Source organism: Kogia breviceps, chromosome 7, assembly GCF_026419965.1.
Source record: "Kogia breviceps isolate mKogBre1 chromosome 7, mKogBre1 haplotype 1, whole genome shotgun sequence".
NCBI lineage: Eukaryota > Metazoa > Chordata > Mammalia > Artiodactyla > Physeteridae > Kogia > Kogia breviceps.
The window spans coordinates 62,051,653-62,074,147 of NC_081316.1; the positions used below are offsets into that span (position 1 = coordinate 62,051,653).

Genomic DNA, 22,495 nt, shown 5'->3' on the forward strand with positions numbered 1-22,495 from the left:
GTAGCAAGCCATATTTGGCATCCCACGCTTAGGCTGTGTTAGGGAACTGGTCACCCTTTTATTCAATTGTCTGTTTAGATGTCTGATACCACTCAACTGTGACTTTAGAAGGGGCTCTGTCTTGTTTTTCTCTGTTCTCAGAACTCCGAAAAGACTGATCCCCTCACGCTAATCCTCTCAACAATCAAGAGTCTCCTTCTGGTCCGCTTTCCTTCTGTATTAGTCACTCCTTGCCCTTCACTTTGCGTTCCTCAGCATCACCCGGAAGCTTTAGAAATGAAGACTCATACCTCGCCCCAAGTGGGTTACCTAATTCCTTCAAGCTAACCTCTACTACACTAGCGTCTTAACCCCGCCCCATCTCAGCTCCTGACCCCGCCCCTTCCTCCGCTTCGCCGCCTCTTTAAGTGGAGTCACAAGTACGCATGCTCCCTCTGAACTTCCTCGTAGCGTGATGACGTTAGCATTGGCGTGGTGACGTAGGGGTGGGTGACCCGCGTGTTTCAGCTAGGGGGTCGGGCGTGAGATTAGAAGTTACGCGGGGTTGTGGGGTGTCCGGGAGCTTAAGGCGCCGCGCTTTCTCTTTGGCGTTCGCCGCTGAACGTCTTGTGTCCTTTCCGCCCTTTCGGGCAGGGGGAAAGCAGAGCTTTTTCACGAGCTGGGGACCGTGAAGGAGAAGGGAGCCAACGGTGGACTCTGGAGCGCCTGAGGGCAGGACTGCGGCCCGGAAGAGGGGAGGAGAAGAGAGGGTTCCCGTAGGCAGGGTCCGCACGCGCTGGGATCAGGGCTGGTCCCGAGAAGGGCCTGGGGCGGTCGCGCTATGTTCGGGGCCCGGTGCCTGCTCCGATTCCTGCGCTCCTGTTCCTCGGCTCCTTGCCCAAAGCACAAACCTTCAGTCAAACTGAGCGTGCGGGACGCTCTCGGGGACCAGAACGCAAGTGGGGAGCGCGTTAAGGTCCAGGTTAGTGTATCGGAAGTGGGTGGGTTTGTCCTTTTCGTTGACTGATATGGCACTTCCACGTCTAGGCTTGCCTTGTGCTGTCGGGTCGGACAGAACGACCGGCAGGAGAAAGTTAGAAAATGTAGGCAATCGTGTGGGTCCACGTTTTTCTCCTCTCATTGGTTATACAGCAAAATGAACGAGCCCTTTTTCTTTTGTCCCTCATAACGTGTGTCCACAGTTATATAGCTCCTTGAGTGCAGGAACTATGTCTTACCCGTCTTTATCGATAGTCACACATAGCTGGCAGTAAATATTTGTTCAACTAAACCATACCTTTTATTCAACTCTTAACCACCTCAGTGCCTAAAATGGGGCTTTGAATATAACTTATCTTAATAAATTAGGAGAACGAGTGGAGTGTAGCAGTTTGAAAGAGCTCTGGAGTCAAGCTGCCTCGGTTTAAATCTCTGCCGCTTAGTAGCTTGTTAATTATGGGCATGTAACTTAACGTGCTCTAAACCTCAGTTCCCTCTTATGAGAATGGAGATAATAGTCCCTATCTCACAGAGTCCTGAAGATTAGTTACAAAACATTTAGGACAGTGGCCTACCGTGAATAAATGTTAGTTGCTATCATTTTTCTTGTTAATAATAATATTTGCAGCGGCTCCACACAGAAGATACCTCCTTAAAGGAGCAGACCAAGCAAGGAGGTTTGACTTACTATGTTGCTGAAACACACTGATGCAGTTATTTTTGCTGTCCTCGCATATCCTTGATTTTTAGCAGTATGACCAATTTCCCCCTCTTTGCATTTCTTTGGGTTTCATATTCTTTCTGTTATCCAAATCAAAACTTTTTCTTGCATTAATCTATTAATTCGACGTACATTAATACCTTTGTGTGCTAGTCTAGAGAGGATTCAAAGATGAAAAGAACAACCTACTCGCTAGGTTAGAGGCTTTCACTTTAGTGCTGTGCAGTCTAGTTTAGAAGTATCTGAATTGAGTGGTACTGTAATTGTAAAATACACACTAATTTTGAAGAACAGAAGAATGCAGACTATCTCAGTATTTTTAATATTGATTACATGTTGATATCTATTTTGGGTTCAATAAAATATACTATTAAAATTAATTTAACCCATTTCTTTTTTATGTAACCACTAAAAAAGTAAAATTACATAAGTGGCTCACATATTTTTGTCAGACAGCCCTGGTCTGATGGCTAAGACAAGAAATGACAACAATGTGATAAGTATTAGTGGTATAAATAGAAAACTTTGAGAATACAGAGAGGGAAGTTCTTAACAGTGTGAGGAGGTCAAAGAAGACTTCTTGCGTGAGGTGACATTGCAGCTGAGTCCGGAAGGATGTGTTCCTCAGGCACAGGAACCAGGGATAGGGTGGAAATATCATTTCAGAAGAGCTTGTTGACAAGAACATGAACTTTGAACTGAGATCTGTGTTTGAATTCCACCTGTACTACTTGGTAACCTTGAGTATTTAACAAGGTTATCCTAACTTCTCTAAATATGTTTCATCTCTAAAGTGATAGCTCTTGTGAGGATGAAGTAGAAAAATATTTAAAGAGCTTAGGACAGAAGCACATTAAACAGTGCTCCATAAATGTTAACTTTTACTAACAAGTAAAAAGCAAGGCATTGGCGCTTTGGATTGGGCGTGTTCAAGTTATGAAGGGCCTTGTATGTGAGACTGAGGTAATTTATGCTTTATTCAGTGTAGCCCTGGAGAAAGATCAAGCGCTTCCTAGTAGACTTGGGTTTAAATTCAGGCTCTACCGTTTACCAGCAGTGTGCCCTCGGGCAAGTTATTTAACTTCTCTGAGCCTCACTTCTTCACTTGTAAAATGGGAATAATGATAGTCCATATTGCTGTTGTGAGGAGGAGGTAAACAGTACATGAAGAAGGTAGTAAAATGTTTGTCACGTAGTAGATGTTCAGTACATGATAGATATTCTTCCACTGGAGTATATTCATGGATTTTCTACTGTGTGCCTGACAATAGCTTTCAATGCAACTGAAAATGTGATTCCTAAACCCACAAAATATTATGGACATGCAAATAAGTAATAGAAGGGCTTTAATAACAGTGTCTATTAGGATGTGGTGGGGATACAAAGAAAGTCAGGATCAGTACAGTTTTTCTAAGTAGGATCATCTTACTTTTCCCAAGCACGTTTGATGTTAACCGAACACGGTCAGCTGTTTTCACAGTTGTTCAGAGGCTGCTAGAATATTCTCTCAACCTCTATGCTAGTTAAATTTAACTAGCATAGAGGTTGTCATCTGTGAGAGAGCTGTTTTTAGTGTTCTACTTGAAGACATCTCATTTGTACTTATGCATACCTGTCATTTAAATTCAGAGTGTCTTTGAAAGTTTATGTGTTACTTAATATGATCATAATAAGTTTCTTGAGAACTCTTTTAGTATGATACTTTGTAAAAAAAGAAAACCCCATAAAGATGTTTCTAGTCTATAACTACATAATCTCCCTTCTGGGAATTTGATATAAAAGGAGAAAGGAACCAACATATGTGCCCTGTTATGTGTAATGGTGGGGGAGAGAGGCAGGGGCAGGAAGAAAACCTGGAATATTAGGGGGGTTGGTTATGTGAATTAGGCTCATCAACCTAACGGGATTTGGGACGTCTTATTCAGAATGATGAGCTTTATTAACAAAACGACAACAACAAAAAAGGTGGAATGCCAAAGCTGTATTTCACTGTGCTGAGGACCATATAAAATTATATATGCATATTGGTAAACTAAAAGCAATTGATTTGTTCAGGCAGGATTATGAAGACTTTTTTTTTCCATTTAGTTCTCTGTGTGTATGTGTCATGAAAATATAAAATGTTTGTATTTTAAACTCACATTTAGAAATATTTCTCATTAGGGATGGATTCGTTCAGTCCGATCCCAGAAGGAAGTCTTGTTCCTGCATGTAAATGATGGGTCATCTTTGGAAAGCCTTCAGGTTGTAGCAGATTCAAGCTTTGACAGTAGGTGAGGTTTTTTTTTGTTTGTTTGTTTGTTTTTAAGAGTACTTTGATTTTTTTTCATCTCCTCTGTTCCCCATTTCCCTAATCCAAGTGTTCATATTGCCCCCTCAGTGATCTTTCTAAACAAATCTGCTTTTCATAGCTTTGAGGCTCAAGTCCAAATACTTAGAAATCAAGATCCTTTTCTCCTCTCTCTAACATCTTCACATGACAATATCCCCCATCTATCCTTTGTTTCTCTCTCAACTATGTGCAGCTCTTAACCCAATTAAAGGTAAAATCTTCTATCATTAAATGGTTTAGGGACTTCCCTGGTGGTCCAGTGGTTAAGACTCCATGCTCCTAATGCAGGTGGCTCAGATTCAATCCCTGGTCAGGGAATTAGATCCCACATGCTGCAACTAAGACCCGGTGCAGCCAAATAAATAAATAATAGTTTAATGTTCTGAGAGCAAGGTTGGTATTAATATGAAGGCTACATGTAAGATCTTGTTTATGCTATTGTTTTGTTATTATAGACAACTGGCCTTTGGGAGTTCTGTGGAAGTTCAAGGGCAGCTGGTAAAAAGTTTGTCCAAAAGGCAAAATGTAGAACTGAAGGCAGAAAAAATTGAAGTTGTTGGAAATTGTGATGCCAAGGTATGTGTTGTGACACGATTATGGAGGCTGTTAGGGCTTAATTTAAAACATTAGCAATGTTTTAAGTGTGATTATTGGGAAGATGGTACTTGGAACATTTCGATTGTGACTTCCTAGATAATTGAAACAGGCTGTAGACTGAGGAATGTAGAAAGAGTAGCAAAAACTATTTATGTAGATGGTGGAGCCTTAGGAGTGAGAGCTAAGTGATAATTCTCTGTGTATCTCTGTGGTGCCTGTCACTGTTGAGATTTGCCACTTTACAGGCATGCCTAGTCAGCTGCAATGACAACCAGGGCAAACCACATTCTTAGGAAAGCTCTGCCTAGAAATTACTTTTGCATGATCTAGAGCTGTACCATCTGGTGCAATAGCCACTAGCCACTCATGGCTATTTAATATTAAATCAGTTAAAATTAAATTAAAAATTCAGTTCCTCGGTGACATTAGCCACATTTCAAGTGCTCAGTAGTCACATGCAGCTAGCAGCTACCTTACTGCATTGCACAGGTACAGATCATTTCTGTTTATCACAGAAAATCCTGTTGGATGTTGCTAGAGTGTGGGGATGCTTAGGCTGAACAAAGATAAGAAATGCTACATTAAGACATGTTTATTCCTGTTTTTGCAAGACTCTTCTGTTAGTAGCTTTTTATGTATAGCCTGATAAAGAGGTTAGAGGGAATAAAACCATAGGTTATCAATCCAGTTTCTATTTGGAGAAAATGAGACCCAATCAGGTAAAATGACTTACATTAGGTCATGTTGCTGATTAGTGGCACAGCTGAAGTTTATGTGCTAGCCATTTTAACCCCCTGTGGTTTAGCTATACTCATCTTCAAATATTTAATGAACAAGAAATGAGGAATATAGGGAAATAGCATCATTTTAATTCAAATTCATTTTTAGTTCCTTTGGATAATTGAAATGTTAGCCATTTTTATTTTTGCTTTTTTAGAGGGATGTTTGATTATTAAAAATTTGCCATGTGTTTTACTCTTCTTAAATTGTTTTCCCTTGGTGGGTATTGATGCTTTCCACTACTCTTCCCCCTCATTTCAGTGTCATTTTTAAGTATTCAGCATTAGGGAATTGTGAACCTGCTAACAGTCCCCAGATTCCTATTAATGTGATCATATATTGTCACTTTCGTAGGTATGGGGCCTATTTCTATATGACATAAATTAATGTGTGCCCAAGGCCTAATAGGAATAGAGAGCTATGTTAGTAGCCTGTTTTAGAGTTCTTTTACTTAGCTTCTCTGTTATCTTTTTTATTGAAACTTTGGTTTTGGTCTGAAACTTTTATCCTATCTTCTCAATCTTGTAAAATGACTGTGGGCAGGGAAATCTTTCTAGGTAGAGTCATAATTTCCTTTAAAATTTTTATGAATATACATTGCTCGTCCAGATGACAGAAAGCTGTTGACCCTTGCTCATGTTCTGAAACAGCAGCACATGTTGATAAATGGTGATAAATAGTGCTAATTGATTATGAGCGCTTGTGGGCTTTCAAGACATTTGGGCAATTTTAAAATTCAATACCAGCTGTGTGTCTACAGCTGTAGGAAACAATGTTTAATGTCTACAATATTCTAAACTCATGTGTGTCAAACAGTGGTGTGTTTTGGGTAACTATATCCTAATCTCTCTATTTGTAAGTAGTGATTGATAGCTAACGGATAGAAATTTGATAAATAACAGATTAGCCTTGGTGATAATAAGTAACTTTGCCCAAGGTTCCAAAGCTAATAAGTAATAGAGCTGAATTTAAACCCACATCTTTCTGATTTCACTCACTGTTCTATTAGCTTGTTAGAATTAATGTGGACCATATTCAGTTATGTTAAGAAATAAGAACGAAAGCATCTTAGTTTTATTCTAAAGCACTACTATTTAACAAATGCCCTGTAAACTGATTTTATAAAACTGTATTTCTTTTGGCTTCTAACTTTTTTTTCCTTTTATTGTCAGGCTTTCCCTTTTAAATATAAAGAGAGGCATCCTCTGGAGTATCTCAGACAATACCCTCACCTTAGGTGTAGGACTAATGTTCTGGGTTCTATACTGAGGGTTCGCAGTGAAGCCACAGCTGCTATCCATTCTTTCTTTAAGGTAAGGAGCTTTGCTTCTAGGTTTTCTTTTTTGTGAAGAAGGTGAATAATTGTAATACTGGAGTATTATCCTGAGAGTTCTTCGGGTTATTTATTCCAAGCACCTTTTATTGGGTGTGTGGTACTTTTCTCTTCGGCTGATTTTAAATTTTCTGTTTATCACTGGTTTTGAGTAATTTGATTAATGTGTGCCTTGGCACAGTTTTCTTTATGTTTCTTGTGTTTGGAGTTCATTGAATTTCTTGGATCTATGCATTTTAATTTTCACCAACGTTTTCAGTCATTATTTCATCAAATATTTTTTATGTTACCTCTCTCCTTTGAGGACTTCAGTTACCCATATATTAGGCCACTTGATGATATCCCGATAGCTCTCAGATGTTCTTTTCTTTTTAATAAATCTTTTTTTTCCAGTGTGTTTCTTTTGGATAGTTTCTATTACTATGTCTTCAAGCTTACCGATCTTTTCTTCTGCAGTGCCTAATTTCTTATTCCTATCCAGTGCATTTTCCACCCCATATCTAAGTGAAAGGCTTCATATCTAAGTGTTTGATTTGGGCCTTTTTTTTTTTTAGTGTCTTCCATGTCTCTACTTAACTTTTTTGAACATATACAATACAGTTTTAGTTAAAACTGTACAGTTTTCATAGCTGTTTAGTAACTTTTTACATCCTTCTAACGTGTCAGCTATAAGTCAGTTTTAATTGATTAGTCTCTTCATTATGGATTATGTTTTCCTGCTTCTTCATGTATCTGCTAATCTTTGATTAGGTGCCAGACCTTGTGGATTTTACCTTGTTGGGTGCTGGATATTTATAAAGCTTCTTAAGCTTTGTTTTGGTATGTAGTTAAGTTACTGGAAGGGTCTTGCTTTTATGATTTGTTAAGTAAATCTGGAGCAGTGCTCAGTCTGGGTCTAATTATTCCCCACTACTGAGGCAAAGCCTTCCTGAGTATTCTACCTAGTGCCTTGTGAATTACAAGATTTTCCAGCCTGGTTTGTGGGAGCAGGCATTGTTTCCAGCCACATACGGGCACCAGGCACTGTTTCCTCTAATCCTTGTGGATGGTTCTTTCCCTGGCCTTGGATAGTTTCCTCACTTGCATGTGCTGATCATTCCTCCACCTAATACTCCAGGGTGACTCCCTGTACATCTCTGGAGTTGTTGGACAGCTCTCTGCTCTCTGGAACTCTGTCCTGTCAGTTCTAGCCACTTTGGTCTCCTCAACTCAGGGAGTCTGCTGGGCTCCACTTTATTTCTCCCTTCTTCCTGTGGCCTGGAAAATCTCAAGGTAGTAAGCTGAGCTGCTGGTAGGGTTCATTGTGTTTATTTCCTATCTCTCAGGGATCACTCTCCTTTGTTGTCTGATATCCAATGTCTTGAAAACCATCATTTCATGTGGTTTGCTTGTGAATATTTTTGTTTTGTTTTTGTTTTTTTGTTGTTGTTTCAAATGGGGGGGTAAATCTAGTTCCTGTTTCTACATCTTGGTCACAGACATTTTATATACAGTAAGCACTAATTTTAAAAAATTATTGGTGTTGATCAAGTAGATTGATCTAATGCCTAAAGACATTTTGTTTCATTTAACTTTGCTTTTCAGCCATTTCCCCCAACCTGGGAAAGCCACAGTGGAATGTAGTCGGTAAGTTGATGAGGTGAAGGGACCATGTGGTGGATGGAAGGGCTCCAAAAGCAAGAGTGACCCAATGGATAAAGTTCAGTATTATTCCATGTAGCTTTGGAACTCTTCCTAATCCACTTCTTCAGATCCAGCTCACTTGCAAAGATTGTCTGACAGCATACCCTTCCTTCCCTTGGACGGCATCCAAATTCATGCAGGCCCAGCCCTGCCATAGCACACGAAGAAAGTTCTTGCTCTTTGAAAAGCTCCTTAAGAGGTAATTTTTGGTGTGACAGCTAAAGAACATCATGGCTTTAAAGCATAAGAATAAACAAAGGAAAATAAATCACATTATACATTGTCATCCCATTATAGTGTGAAAGGGTGTGTTTACATATGCTCTCATAAACTTTCTGATGCATCTTCCATATGGCTTTTCTTTTTTTTTTTTTTTTTTTTTTTAATAAATTCATTTATTTATTTTTGGCTGTGTTGGGTCTTTGTTGCTGCCCACGGGCTTTCTGTAGTTGCGGTGAGCAGGGGACTACTCTTTGTTGCGGTGCGTGGGCTTCTCATTTCAGTGACTTCTGTTGCAGAGCATGGGCTCTAGGCGTGCAGGCTTCTGTAGTTGTGGCTCGAGGGCTCTAGGGTGCAGGCTCAGTAGTTGTGGTGCATGGGCTTAGTTGCACCGTGGCATGTGGGATCTTCCTGGACTTGAACCCGTGTCCCCTGCATTGGCAGGTGGACTCTACCACTGCGCCACCAGGGAAGTCCCATCCATATGGGTTTTCAATAGTGCTTGAACCATACAAACAGAAAATTTGTTCAGATGTAAAAATCTTCTTTCCCTATATGGCTTTAACATCTGATAAAGTCAGTGAATCTGCTTTAATTCTGAAAATTTTATGGATTTCTGGCCAGTAGGTGGTGGTATTGGCAATCCATTAACAAGTGGGCTTTACTTAATTTATACATTTCTTATTACTTGAAGTTTTCACAGGTATGTAAATAATTTTAAAATAATAATTAAAAAAACTAGAAAACTCTGAAATCAAAGAATAAGCAAAATAAAGTAAAATTTAAAAAACATTTTAGGTGGTTGAAAATAATGAATTTTAGCACTGTTGGTGATGGTTATAAAGGTGGATACTTTTGAGTCTTATAAATTCACTTTTTAATTGTGAAGCTCTGGAAAATATAATCCTGATACCTCCTTCTAAGATGTTACCCACTTGTGTATGTGACAGGATTGAATTGTTTAAAGAAATCATGGGAGTACTATAGGACATATTAAATATTAGTTATATATTATCCTATATTTGGTACTGTTTCTATGTTTGTTACTTTAGGCTCCCTAAAAGATGTTAAGAACTAAAATGTAAAATTTTCAAAAATTTCAGACCTTGAAATATAGGGAAAAAGAAACGAGCACAAACCTTTTAGTTAGGATACTTTAAGGATCTAGAGTTTTTTGGTTTGAGTATCAAAAATGTTTAGCGTATAACTTGCTTTCCTTTTGAAATTGCCACATTTGCTGAGTACTAAAACATGACTATCTAGAATCCTCAAAAAATGGGTTATTTACAAGAGCTGAATTTCTCAAATAATAGGATTATCTCTTTAGGCACCAATTTTTTTTCTAATTTCCAGTGGAAGTTATCCTAAAATGTATTACATACTTCCTTGGCTTCCTGAAGTGAGTCGAGTCAACAGAAAAGAGTTTGCCCTTTCTTGGTGAGTTGAGGTTCTTCCTCTGAGTATCAGATTGTTCTCTTCTCAGTATGACAGTGCCTTCAAAGCCTGTCACAGTGAGGAGTGTTCTTTGACCCTGCGTTGAATGACCCTAGACTGCTGTGTCTTTGAGTTCCTGTGACTGCTTTTTATGGGGTGTTTTTTTGGTTTTTGTTTTGTTTTTTTGGTCTCCTCTTGCTGTCACTTTTTGTTACCAGTGGTGTGTCTGTGGCTAGCAATTGCTGTCATGTTTCTTTTCTGTTGAGTCTGATTAAATAATATTTATTTTGTGTGTGTTAAAGAAAAATATAGTCCATGACTCTTTGAGTGATGTGTATGGGCTTTAGTACATAAATTTTGTAATTTTCAGATACTCATTCCTTGCCTTATAAATAACTGGTTATAGCAATGTGTGTCTATCACAATACTTAGATATTTAGAGGTGATGGGTGGGATCTGAATAATTGGGCCAAAATTTTTGACCCCTTCTCTGGCCTTCATCTCTCTCATTAGGAACCCCTTTGCTGTGGGATAGGATAAGTACCTGACCCTGGAACCCCACTGGCGGCAGCCACTGAGAGTACTCCTGCTATTTATTTTCCTACTACTCTATCCACTTTCTCTTTTGTGGACTTTGTTCTTATCTTTGTTGTTCCTTTGTACCCTCTCCTGTATAACTTTTGGTGGTAATGATATAGACTTTGATATGATAAGCCTTGCTAGCACTGTTAAGGTTTAAAAAGCCGATGATGCCTTTTGAAAGGTTTAGCATTATTTGAGAATTGAGAATAATTCCCACTATTTGAGTGATTAAAAAAAAATCCCATACAGTTATTTTCATAAGATTTACAGCATTTTTCCTTGTGGCAGTTGACCAGTTCTAACTTAGGCAATTATATTTAGCCGTTAAATTTTTTCCTCCCTCTCACCACCCTTGTTTCCTTTGGATTTTTCACTTCCTTTCTTTGTTTACTGCACTCATGCTCATAGTTGCCTTATGTGGAATAAATGATTCATGTCCATAATTCTTGGCTTCTAGGAGATAAAAATTTTATGCAGTAATGTTATTGATTCTATTTCATTTGTTCTCTGTAATGTGCTCTGTGCAGCACCTCTCCACACGTTTCCCAGATTAAGTACATGTTTGAACACTTCCTGAGACTCCTAATTTATAGCTTGAAAATTTAATCAGTCTACATCATAAGGCAAGTTGTTGGCTGGATACTTTGTATCATAGCCAGAATACTTGAATTCAACCTTTTTAGGAAGGAAGGGGCAAATTTGGGAGGCCCCTGGTAATGCACTGACATATTTTACATTCCACCAGTAGGTACTGGCAGAATTTAGCAGAGATTAGATGGGTATATATGAACTTATTGTATTGATGTCAAGAACAAAATGTTTACATTGAACACATACTCTTCTGCCTTTGAAGCATAAATTCACTTTAGCTGCCTCTACCCCCACCCTGCAGCATTTATGCTGTCTGTAACGTTTTGCCTACATCCATAGTCAAAGTGAAAGAAGCATAACCTTGAAGTTGCTGGGTTATTTCAGTTTTACTAGCAACAGCTTTTGTGGTTCACTAATGGAAATAGCCTCAGACTCTAGAGCAGAAGAATTGCAGTTGGGTGCCTTAGTAATGGATGGATTTGCTGCTCACAATCTTCCTTGAGGCAAAGGAAGTGCACTGTGTCATCAATTTAATGACAGACTTCCTAAAAATCATTCTTGCCTTTTTGCTGTTTATTTCTTCCGTCCCTGATTGTCAACCTTAATTTATCTCCTTTTTGGTGGTTTGTTACAATTGAGGGTCTCATTCCAAAATAACACCTTAATATTGATCACTTTTATTCCCTTAGCAGTGTGGGTAGCATTAGCCCTGAGTGAGTGAGTGTGCGTGCGTGTGTGTGTGTTAAATCACTATCAGTATGTTGGAAAAGTGGGAAGAAAAAATGGCACCAGAGAGAGGTCCTGAGCATCTAGGTTCCAGTCCCAGCTCTGACACTGACTAGTTGTATGATTTTGTCCTCTCATTCACTCTCTCAGGGCCTCAATTTCCTTGTCTTTCCAGTGAGGAGATTGGACTAGATATTGTCTAAGTCAGTTCTGATTTAAAATTCTTTGTGCATAGTAAACTCTCCATTTGATATTTTAATAATTTTATTTTGGGGATTAAGGAGGGATTTGATATGGCATTCTCTTAGTGCTATTTTAATCATATAATGAAGTGTATGTTCTTGGAAGTGTTTCACATACAAATATACTGAGAAAAGTGGTTTCTCTTTTTCTTCCAGGACAGTGGCTTTGTGCATATTCATACTCCAGTAATCACATCCAATGACTGTGAGGGGGCTGGAGAACTTTTTCAAGTTAAAGTAAGCTGTCTATTGCTCTCTCATATTTTTCATTTGAGGGTTTGCTTTAAATTTAATGAGAGTTATGTGGATAGGACATGAAATTTTGTTGATAATAATCCTTAAAAAATACGTATAGAAAATTCACACTTCTCTAATTTTCTGTCCAACCAGCTGTATTACCTTCGTTGTGACTGAAAGGAGTGGATTTTTAATTTAGTACTCTATTTGCCTTTTTTAATAACTGTGAATTGGTGAACTAGAGAAGTTTGAAGAAATTAATAAAAATTCTAAGGTATCTTTTATGCAAATTCAACCCCCAAGTAATATTTTTGGGTGTAACTCTTATTTTAAGAGATGAACTAAAATTAGAAAAGTATACATGTGAATATTTTCTTTTTCAGAGTCTTTAGAAAATATATTTTGCATAAGAAATTATTTAGTCTGTATACCTCATGAAGGCTTTTATTGTAATTCTTTGTTAAGCAATTATTTTTTGAGCTCCTACTATGCGCCACATATTGTCAGCCTGCTCTTGTTGCAGGAAATTTAAAAGTTACCAGTTTTTCTTACATGTAGGCAACTGAAAGCCTTTCATTTACCAATTAGACAGCCTGTTTAAAATCATTGGCCAGTAGTATAATAATGTACAAAGAGAAATGTATGTTGATGAGTGGTGCTTTTTGTATTTCTTTCATTTATTTACTGATTTCTATATCTCTGAGAAATCAAGATTCTTTATATATTTGGGTGATTCCATCAAATGACAAGACCTATACAAAACTTCTCTCTCTGGTTCAAAATATTCTGACTCTTGATAATGATGCTTTCTCTTCATAGTATTGAACAGCATATTCACTGGGAGAAGTTATCCTGATGTGTCAAAGTCATTATTCAAAATAATCAAATGCTATCTTTCTTCATATGTGGTTTGAAGAAAAAGCAGAATAAAAATGCTTGGTTGAACTTTTAAAGTAAGAGTGTTAGCATCTGTATATGAGTTCAAAGAAGGCAGCAGATGATAAAATAACAGTATGTAAATTGTAGAAAACATTCTCTTCTAGCCATTTATGTTGTTAAATTTCTCTTTGCACCTTAATAGTCATCTGAATATTGAAGTAAAGAGGAATTACCCACCTTAAATACATTTCATGATCCCTTAATCTAAACCACCAAATATTAAAAAGTAAATGATAGGGAAGGAAATATATAATCTAAAGGAGTTTTTACAAATATGAAGGGAATTATTAAAGAGACCCAAGTTAAACAAGTAAAAAAAATCTATTACAAACTTAAATAATTATAAATTTGTAGCTAACTGCTTTACCACCAGAGAAATCCCCTAAGCAAGTCTGAATGATTACAATATGTGCATTTTGGACTAAATGACACAAGATAAATTACCAAATAAGAATAAATACACAGAAAGGAGGAAGATGTATTTCTTTTTTTTTTAAATCGAGGCTTTAAAAATTTTATTTATTTATTTTTGGCCACGTTGGGTCTAAGTTACTGCACACGGGCTTTCTCTATTTGCAGAGAGTGGAGGCTACTCATTGCAGTGGCTTCTCTTGCTGTGGAGCATGGGCTCTAGGCGAGTGGGCTTCAGTAGCTGTGGCACGTGGGCTGAGTAGTTGTGACTCACAGGCTCAGTAGTTAAGGCACATGGGCTTAGCTGCTCCACGGCATGTGGGATCTTCCCGGACCAGGGCTCAAACCTGTGTCCCCTGCATTGGCAGACGGATTCTTAAACATTGTGCCACGAGGGAAGTCCATAAATGTATTTCTGAAGCTAAACAAATGAGGAGTGTTCTATGTTCATAGTACTCCAGGGTCAGGTTGAGGAACTTTATGTAGTGGAATTAGGCTTTGTCTATTCAGAGTGTCAGAAAGGTGCTCTTGAATTCATTGATACTAGGCTGCTGCTTTCAGGGTCTAGCACAGGTTTCAGCAGTCTGTGGCTTTTGTTTTATGAGCCCGCTGTCTTTGTTGCTTTCAGCAGTTCAGCTCCTAAGATTTGTCTTCTGCTTGCCAACACACTCTCCTTTGAAAGCAGTGCTCCTTCTTATTCCCACCTCACACATCTCTACACTTCCAAGCTTCATTGTGTGGATTTCTTCCTGACTGCATGTAGAGGCGTTGGGGTTTGAGTCTTGGCACCCCAGTGTTAGGAGGACGTGAAGTGTCACATCTAAATCCTTGCTTCTCTTAATAGTGCTCTTTTTTGTTCTGATCACAATGAAGTCCAGTAACTACTTAAAGATAAGGATGCCTGGTACATATTCAGGTTTGAGGACAGCAGTAAGATGCCACCTTGAAATCCACAGTAAGAACATAATACACTGTCGAGAAGTAAATGCATGTCCCATCATTTTAGGTTTTTTTCCTCATTCCCATTTCCTGCTTTAAGATTTCAGATATTTGCTAAGGTTTGGGGACTCCTGAATACACATGTAGGAAGTTGCATTCAAAGCATAATTTGTTATTCAGCAGACCTTTGGTACCATCTGTGTTCAAGATGCTGTGCTAACTGTTAAGGGGATATAAAGATTAGTTAAGGTTCTTGTTGGTGAAGCTGGTGAGTTGGCAGGGCATAAGAGGGGAAGGAGCATGCTTTTCATTCACTGTTGATGTTACTTATCCTACAATATTCTTTGGTTGTACACCTTTTCCTCTTTGTTTTAGAGCCCTAGCTGAGTTCCCACAATTATGTTTGATCTTTATGATTCTGGAGTAACTAGTTTGTCTCTGAGAAGATAAAAGAGATTAAAGGCAAGAATTAGGGATTGTGGCAAAATCTAGACATTGATAGGAAATAAGGTGAAACTGCTTTATGTATATATTTGAGGTTACAGTGTTACAAGTTGTAAGTGGTATGAAATCTAGAGGGTAATTAGGTCCGGGAGGATTGACTTGGTCAGAAACATCTTCAAAATAAGTATGTGACTTAACTGTACCCTAGGGAGAGTACTTCAGGTAGGGGAAGAATGTGAGCAGAGTCAAGTAATTAAAATGAGTGTGGGGTTTTCACTGGATGCCGGATGGACAGATTAGAAGGTTTATGTTGGTGAATCATAAAAAGTAAAGTTGGGGTGTATAGGAATGAGAAAATGGAGCAGGTTTTTTAAAACAACTTTATTGAGATAAATTTTACATACCATAAAAATCAGTCACTTAAAGTATACTGTTCCGTGGTTTTTAGTAGATTCACAGAGTTGTGCAAGCATCACCACAATCTAATTTGAGAGCATTATATCACCCCAAAGTGAAGCCCAGTACCCATTACCACTACCAGTCCCTTCCTGTTTCCACCCTGAGTTCTCAGTAACCACTAAAGTGCTCTCTATAGATTTGCCTCTTCTGGAATATTTCATATAAATGCAGTCATACAACATGTGGCCTTTTGTGTCAGGCTTTCATTTAGCACAACATTTTTGAGGTTCATACAAGTTGTAACATGTATCAGTACTTCATTCCTTTTATATCCAACCAGTATTCTGTTGTATAGATATCCAACGTTTTATTTATCCATTTAGCAGTTGATGGATGTTTGGATTATTTCTACCTTTTGGCTATTATGATTAATGCTACTATCAACATTTGTGAAATCATTTGGATGAGTATATGATATCATTTCTCTTGAGTGGAATTGCTGCATCATGTGGTCCCTTTATGTTTAATATTTTGAGAAACCACCAAACCATTTTCCAAAGTGGCTGCATCACTTTACATTCCCAACAGCAGTGTATGAAGGTTCCAATTTCTCCCCATTATCGCCAACACTTATTGTTGCTCTTCATTATTTTTTAACATCTTTGTTGGAGTATAATTGCTTTCCAGTGGTGTATTAGTTTCTGCTTTATAACAAAGTGAATCAGCTGTACATATACATATATCACCATATCTCCTCCCTCTTGCGTCTCCCTCTCATCCTCTCTGTCCCACCCCTCTAGGTGGTCACAAAGCACTGAGCTGATCTCCCTGTGCTATGTGGTTGCTTCTCCAACCTATCTATTTTACATTTGGTAGTATATATAAGTCCATGCCACTCTCTCACTTCGTCCCAGCTTACCCTTCCCCCCCCATGTCCTCAAGTCCATTTTCTACCTCTGCATCGTTATTCCTGTCCTGCCCCTAGGTTCTTCAGAACCCCCCCTTTTTTTTTAGATTCCATATATATGTGTTAGCATACAGTATTTGTTTTTCTCTTTCTGACTTAACTTCACTCTATATGACATTCTCTAGGTCCATCCACCTCACTACAAATATCTCAATTTCGTTTCTTTTTATGGCTGAGTAATATTCCATTTGTATATATGTGCCACATCTTCTTTAGCCATTCATCTGTTGATGGACACTTAGGTTGCTTCCATGTCCTGGCTATTGTAAATAGAGCTGCAGTGAACATTTTGGTACATGACTCTTTTTAAATTATGGTTTTCTCAGGGTATATGCCCAGTAGTGGGATTGCTGAGTTGTATGGCAAATCTATTTGTAGTTTTTTAAGGAACCTCCATACTGTTCTCCATAGTGGCTGTATCAATTTACATTCCCACCAACAGTGCAAGAAGGTTCCCTTTTCTCCACAGCCTCTCCAGCATTTATTGTTTCTAGATTTTTTGATGATGGCCATATTATCAGTGTGAGGTAATACCTCATTGTAGTTTTGATTTTCATTTCTCTACTGAATAGTGATGTTGAGCATTCTTTCATGTGTTTGTTGGCAATCTGTATATCTTCTTTGGAGAAATATCTATTGAGGTTTTCTGCCCATTTTTTGGATTGGGTTGTTTGTTTTTTTGCTATTGAGCTGCATGACCTGCTTGTAAATTTTGGAGATTAATCCATTGTCAGTTGCTTCATTTGCAACTGTTTTCTCCCATTCTGAGGGCTATCTTTTGGTCTTGTTTATGGTATCCTTTGCTGTGCAAAAGCTTTTAAGTTTCATTAGGTCCCATTTGTGTATTTTTGTTTTTATTTCCATTTCTCTAAGAGGTGGGTCAAAAAGGATCTTGCTGTGATTTATGTCATAGAGTGTTCTGCCTATGTTTTCCTCTAAGAGTTTGATAGTGTCTGGCCTTACATTTAGGTCTTTAATCCATTTTGAGTTTATTTTTGTGTATGGTGTTACGGAGTGTTCTAAGTTCATTGTTTTACATGTAGCTGTCCAGCTTTCCCAGCACCACTTATTGAAGAGGCTGTCTTTTCTCCATTGTATATTCTTGCCTCCTTTATCAAAAATAAGGTGACCATATGTGTGTGGGTTTATCTCTGGGCTTTCTATCCTGTTCCATTGGTCTGTATTTCTGTTTTTGTGCCAGTATCATATTGTCTTGATTACTGTCGCTTTTTAGTGTAGTCTGAAGTCCGGTGGCCTGACTCCTCCAGCTCCGTTTTTCTTTCTCAAGATTGCTTTGGTTATTCGGGGTCTTTTCTGTTTCCATACAAATTGTGAAATTTTTTGTTCTAGTTCTGTGAAAAATGCCATTGGTAATTTGATAGGGATTGCATTGAATCTGTAGATTGCTTTGGGTATTATAATCATTTTCACAATGTTGATTCTTCTAATCCAAGAACATGGTATATCTTTCCATCTATTTGTATCATCTTTAATTTCTTTCATCAGTGTCTTATAGTTTTCTGCATACAGGTCTTTTGTCTCCTTAGGTAGGTTTATTCCTAGGTATTTTATTCTTTTTGTTGCAATGGTAAATGGGAGTGTTTCCTTAATTTCTCTTTCAAATTTTTCCATCATTAGTGTATAGGAGTGCAAGAGATTTCTGTGCATTAATTTTATATCCTGCTACTTTACCAAATTCATTGATTAGTTCTAGTAGTTTTCTGATAGAGCCTTTAGGATTCTCTATGTATAGTATCATGTCATCTGCAAACAGTGACAGCTTTACTTCTTCTTTCCGATTTGGATTCCTTTTATTTCTTTTTTTCTCTGATTGCTGTGGCTAAAACTTCCAAAACTATGTTGAATAAGAGTGGTGAGAGTGGGCAACCTTGTTTTGTTCCTTATCTTATTGGAAATGATTTCAGTTTTTCACCACTGAGAACAAAGTTGGCTGTGGGTTTGTCATATATGGCCTTTATTATGTTGAGGGAGGTTCCCTCTATGCCCACTTTTGGAGGGTTTTTATGATAAATGGGTGTTGAATTTTGTCGAAAGCTTTTTCTGCATCTATTGAGATGATCATATGGTTTTTCTCCTTCAGTTTGTTAATATGGTGTATCACATTGTTTGATTTGCATATATTGAACAATCCTCGCATTCCTGGGATAAACCCCACTTGATCATGGTGTATGATCCTTTTAATGTGCTGTTGGATTCTGTTTGCTAGTATTTTGTTGAGGATTTTGTATCCATGTTCATCAGTGATATTGGCCTGTAGTTTTCTTTCTTTGTGACATCTTTGTCTGGATTTAGTTTCAGGGTGACGGTGGTCTTGTAGAATGAGTTTGGGTGTGTTCCTCCCTCTGCTGTATTTTGGAAGAGTTTAAGAAGGATAGGTGTTAGCTCTTCTCTAAATGTTTGATAGAATTCACCTGTGAAGCCATCGGGTCCTGGGCTTTTGTTTGCTGGAAGATTTTTAATCACAGTTTCAATTTCAGTGCTTGTGATTGGTCTGTTTATATTTTCTATTTCTTCCTGGTTGGGTCTTGGAGGGTTGTGCTTTTCTAAGATTTGTCCATTTCTTCCAGGTTGTCCATTTTATTGGCATATAGTTGCTTGTAGTAATCCCTCATGATCCTTTGTCTTTCTGCAGTGTCAGTTGTTACTTCTTTTTCATTTCTAATTCTATTGATTTGAGTCTTCTCCCTTTTTTTCTTGATGTGTCTGGCTAATGGTTTATCAATTTTGTTTATCTTTTCAAAGAACCAGCATTTAGTTTTATTGATCTTTGCTATTGTTTCTTTCATTTCTTTTTCATTTATTTCTGATCTGATCTTTATGATTTCTTTCTTTCTGCTAACTTTGGTTTTTTTTTTGTTCTTCTTTCTCTAATGCTGTAGGTGTAAGATTAGGTTGTTTATTTGAGATGTTTTTTGTTTCTTGAGGTAGGATTGTATTGCTGTAAACTCTCTTAGAACTTCTTTTGCTGCATCCCATATGTTTTGGGTCGTCGTGTTTTCATTGTCATTTGTTTCTAGGTATTTTTTGTTTTCCTCTTTGATTTCTTCTGTGATCACTTCGTTATTAAGTAGTGTGTTGTTTAGCCTCCATGTGTTTGTATATTTTACAGGTTTTTTCCTGTAATTGATATCTAGTCTCATAGTGTTGTGGTTGGAAAAGATACTTGATACGATTTCAAATTTCTTAAATTTAACAAGGCTTCATTTGTGACCCAAGATATGATATATCCTGGGGAATGTTCCATGAGCATTTGAGAAGGAAGCGTATTCTGTTCTTTTTGGATGGAATGTCCTAGAAATACCAATTAAGTCTATCTTGTTTAATGTATCATTTAAAGCTTGTGTTTCCATATTTATTTTCATTTTGGATGAACTGTCCATTGGTGGAAGTGGGGTGTTAAAGTCCCCTACTATGATTGTGTTACTGTCAATTTCCCCTTTTATGGCTGTTAGCATTTTCCTTATGTATTGAGGTGCTCCTAAGTTGGGTGCATAAATATTTACAATTGTTATATCTTGGATTGATCAGTTGATCATTATGTAGTGTCCTTCTTTGTCTCTTGTAATAGTCTTTATTTTAAAGTCTATTTTGTGTGATATGAGTATTGCGTCTCCAGCTTTCTTTTGATTTCCATTTGCATGGAATATCTTTTTCCATCCCCTCACTTTCAGTGTGTATGTGTCCCTAGGTCTGAAGTGGGTCTCTTGTAGACAGCATATATATGGGTCTTGTTTTTGTATCCATTCAGTCAGTCTGTGTGTTTTGGTTGGAGCATTTAAACCATTTACATTTAAGGTAATTATTGATATGCATGTTCCTATTACCATTTTCTTAATTGTTTTGGGTTTGTTCTTGTAGGTCTTTTCCTTCTCTTGTGTTTCTAGCCTAGAGAAGTTCCTTTAGAATTTGTTGTAAAGCTGATTTGGTGGTGCTGAACTCTCTCAGCTTTTGCTTGTCTGTAAAAGTTTTAATTTCTGCATCAAATCTGAGTGAGATCCTTGCTGGGTAGAGTAATCTTGGTTGTAGTTTTTTCCCTTTCATCACTTTCAATATGTCCTCACTCCCTTTTGGCTTGCAGAGTTTGTGCTGAAAGATCAGCTTTTAACCTTATGGGGATTCCCTTGTATATTATTTGTTGTTTTTCCCTTGCTGCTTTTAATATTTTTTCTTTGTATTTAATTTTTGATAGTTTGATTAATATGTGTCTTGTATTTCTCCTTGGATTTATTCTGTATAGTACTCTCTGGACTTCCTGGACTTGATTTACTATTTCCTTTCCCATATTAGGGAAGTTTTCAACTATAATCTTTTCAAATATTTTCTCAGTCCCTTTCTTTTTCTCTTCTTCTTCTGGGACCCCTATAATTCGAATGTTGGTGTGTTTAATGTCCCAGAGGTCTCTGAGACTGTCCTCAATTCTTTTCATTCTTTTTTCTTTATTCTGCTCTGCAGTAGTTATTTCCACTATTTTATCTTCCAGATCATTTATCTGTTCTTCTGCCTCAGTTATTCTGCTATTGATTCCTTCTAGAGACTTTTTAATTTCATTTATTGTGTGTTCATCATTGTTTGTTTGCTCTTTAGTTCTTCTAAGTCCTTGTTAAACATTTCTCGTATTTTCTCCTTTCTATTTCCAAGATTTTGGACCAGGATTACTATCATTACTCTGAATTCTTTTTCAGGTAGACTGCCTATTTCCTCTTCATTTGTTTGGTCTGGTGTGTTTATACCTTGTTCCTTCATCTGCTGTGTGTTTCTGTGTCTTCTCATTCTGCTTAATTTACTGTGTTTGGGGTCTCCTTTTTGCAGGCTGCAGGTTCATAGTTCCCATTGTTTTTGGTGTCTGCCCCCAGTGGCTAAGGTTGATTCAGTGGGTTGTGTAGGTTTCCTGGTGGAGGGGACCGGTGCCTGTGTTCTGGTGAATAAGTCTGGATATTGTCTTTCTGGTGGGCAGGACTGCATCCGGTGACGTGTTTTGGGGTGTCTGTGACCTTATTCTGATTTTAGGCAGCCTCTCTACTAATGGGTGGGGTTTGTTCCTGTCTTGCTAGTTGTTTGGCATAGGGTGTCCAGCAGTGTAGCTTGCAGGTTGTCGTTGAGTGGAGCTGGGTCTTAGCATTGAGATGGAGATCTCTGGGAGATCTTTCGACTTTTGATATTATGTGGAGCTGGGAGGTCTCTGGTGGACCAATGTGCTGAACTAGGCTCTCCCACCTCAGAGGCACAGGCCTGATACCTGGTTGGAGCACCAACATCATGTCAGCCACACAGCTTAGAAGAAAAGGGAGAGAGAAGGGGAGAAGGAAGGAAGGAAGGAAAGCAAGAAAGAAAGAAGGAAAGGAGAAAAGAGATAAAATAAAGTTGTTAAAATAAAAACTAATTGTTAAAAATTTTTAAAAAATTTAAAGTAATAAAAAAAAGAGAAAGAAAGAAGAGAGCAACGAAACCAAAAAACAAATCCACCAATGATGACAAACACTAAAAACTATACTAAAGAAAAAGCGGACAGACAGAACCCTAGGAGAAATGGTGAAAGCAAAGCTGTACAGACAAAATCACACAAAGAAGCATACACATACACACTCACAAAAAGAGAAAAAAATATATATATCGTTGCTCCCAAGTCCACCGACTCAGTTTTGGGATGATTCATTGTCTCGTCAGGTATTCCACAGGTGCAGGGTACATCAAGTTGATTGTGGAGATTTAATCCGCCACTCCTGAGACTGCTGGGAGAGATTTCCCTTTTTGTTCTTTGCACAGCTCCTGGGGTTCAGCTTTGGATTTGGACCTGCCTCTGCCTGTAGGTTTCCTGAGGGCGTCTGTTCTTCGCTCAGACAGGACCGGGTTAAAGGAGCAGCTGATTCTGGGGCTGTGACTCACTCAGGCTGGGGGGAGGGAGGGGTACGGATGCGGGGTG

The 22,495-nt window shown here is 38.0% G+C and overlaps 1 protein-coding gene across 6 annotated transcripts in view; it reads left to right on the plus strand.

The window, feature by feature from the left end:
- Positions 1-451: 451 nt before the first annotated feature.
- Positions 452-22,495, plus strand: part of NARS2 (asparaginyl-tRNA synthetase 2, mitochondrial) — a 144,830-nt gene continuing 122,786 nt past the window's right edge. For 2 of the 6 annotated variants that reach the window (XR_010841395.1, XM_067038422.1), the window contains exons 1-5: positions 463-961; positions 3,863-3,972; positions 4,487-4,607; positions 6,581-6,721; positions 12,375-12,455. Coding sequence is in view for 4 of the 6 variants with exons in the window: in XM_067038422.1 (XP_066894523.1) it covers positions 821-961; positions 3,863-3,972; positions 4,487-4,607; positions 6,581-6,721; positions 12,375-12,455 (594 nt within the window). In the remaining 2 variants the exon portion in view is untranslated. Of the gene's footprint in view, positions 962-3,862; positions 3,973-4,486; positions 4,608-6,580; positions 6,722-10,044; positions 10,081-12,374; positions 12,456-22,495 lie in introns of those variants that run through there. The other 4 variants (XM_059068149.2, XM_059068150.2, XM_059068151.2 and 1 more) reach the window with 4 other exon arrangements.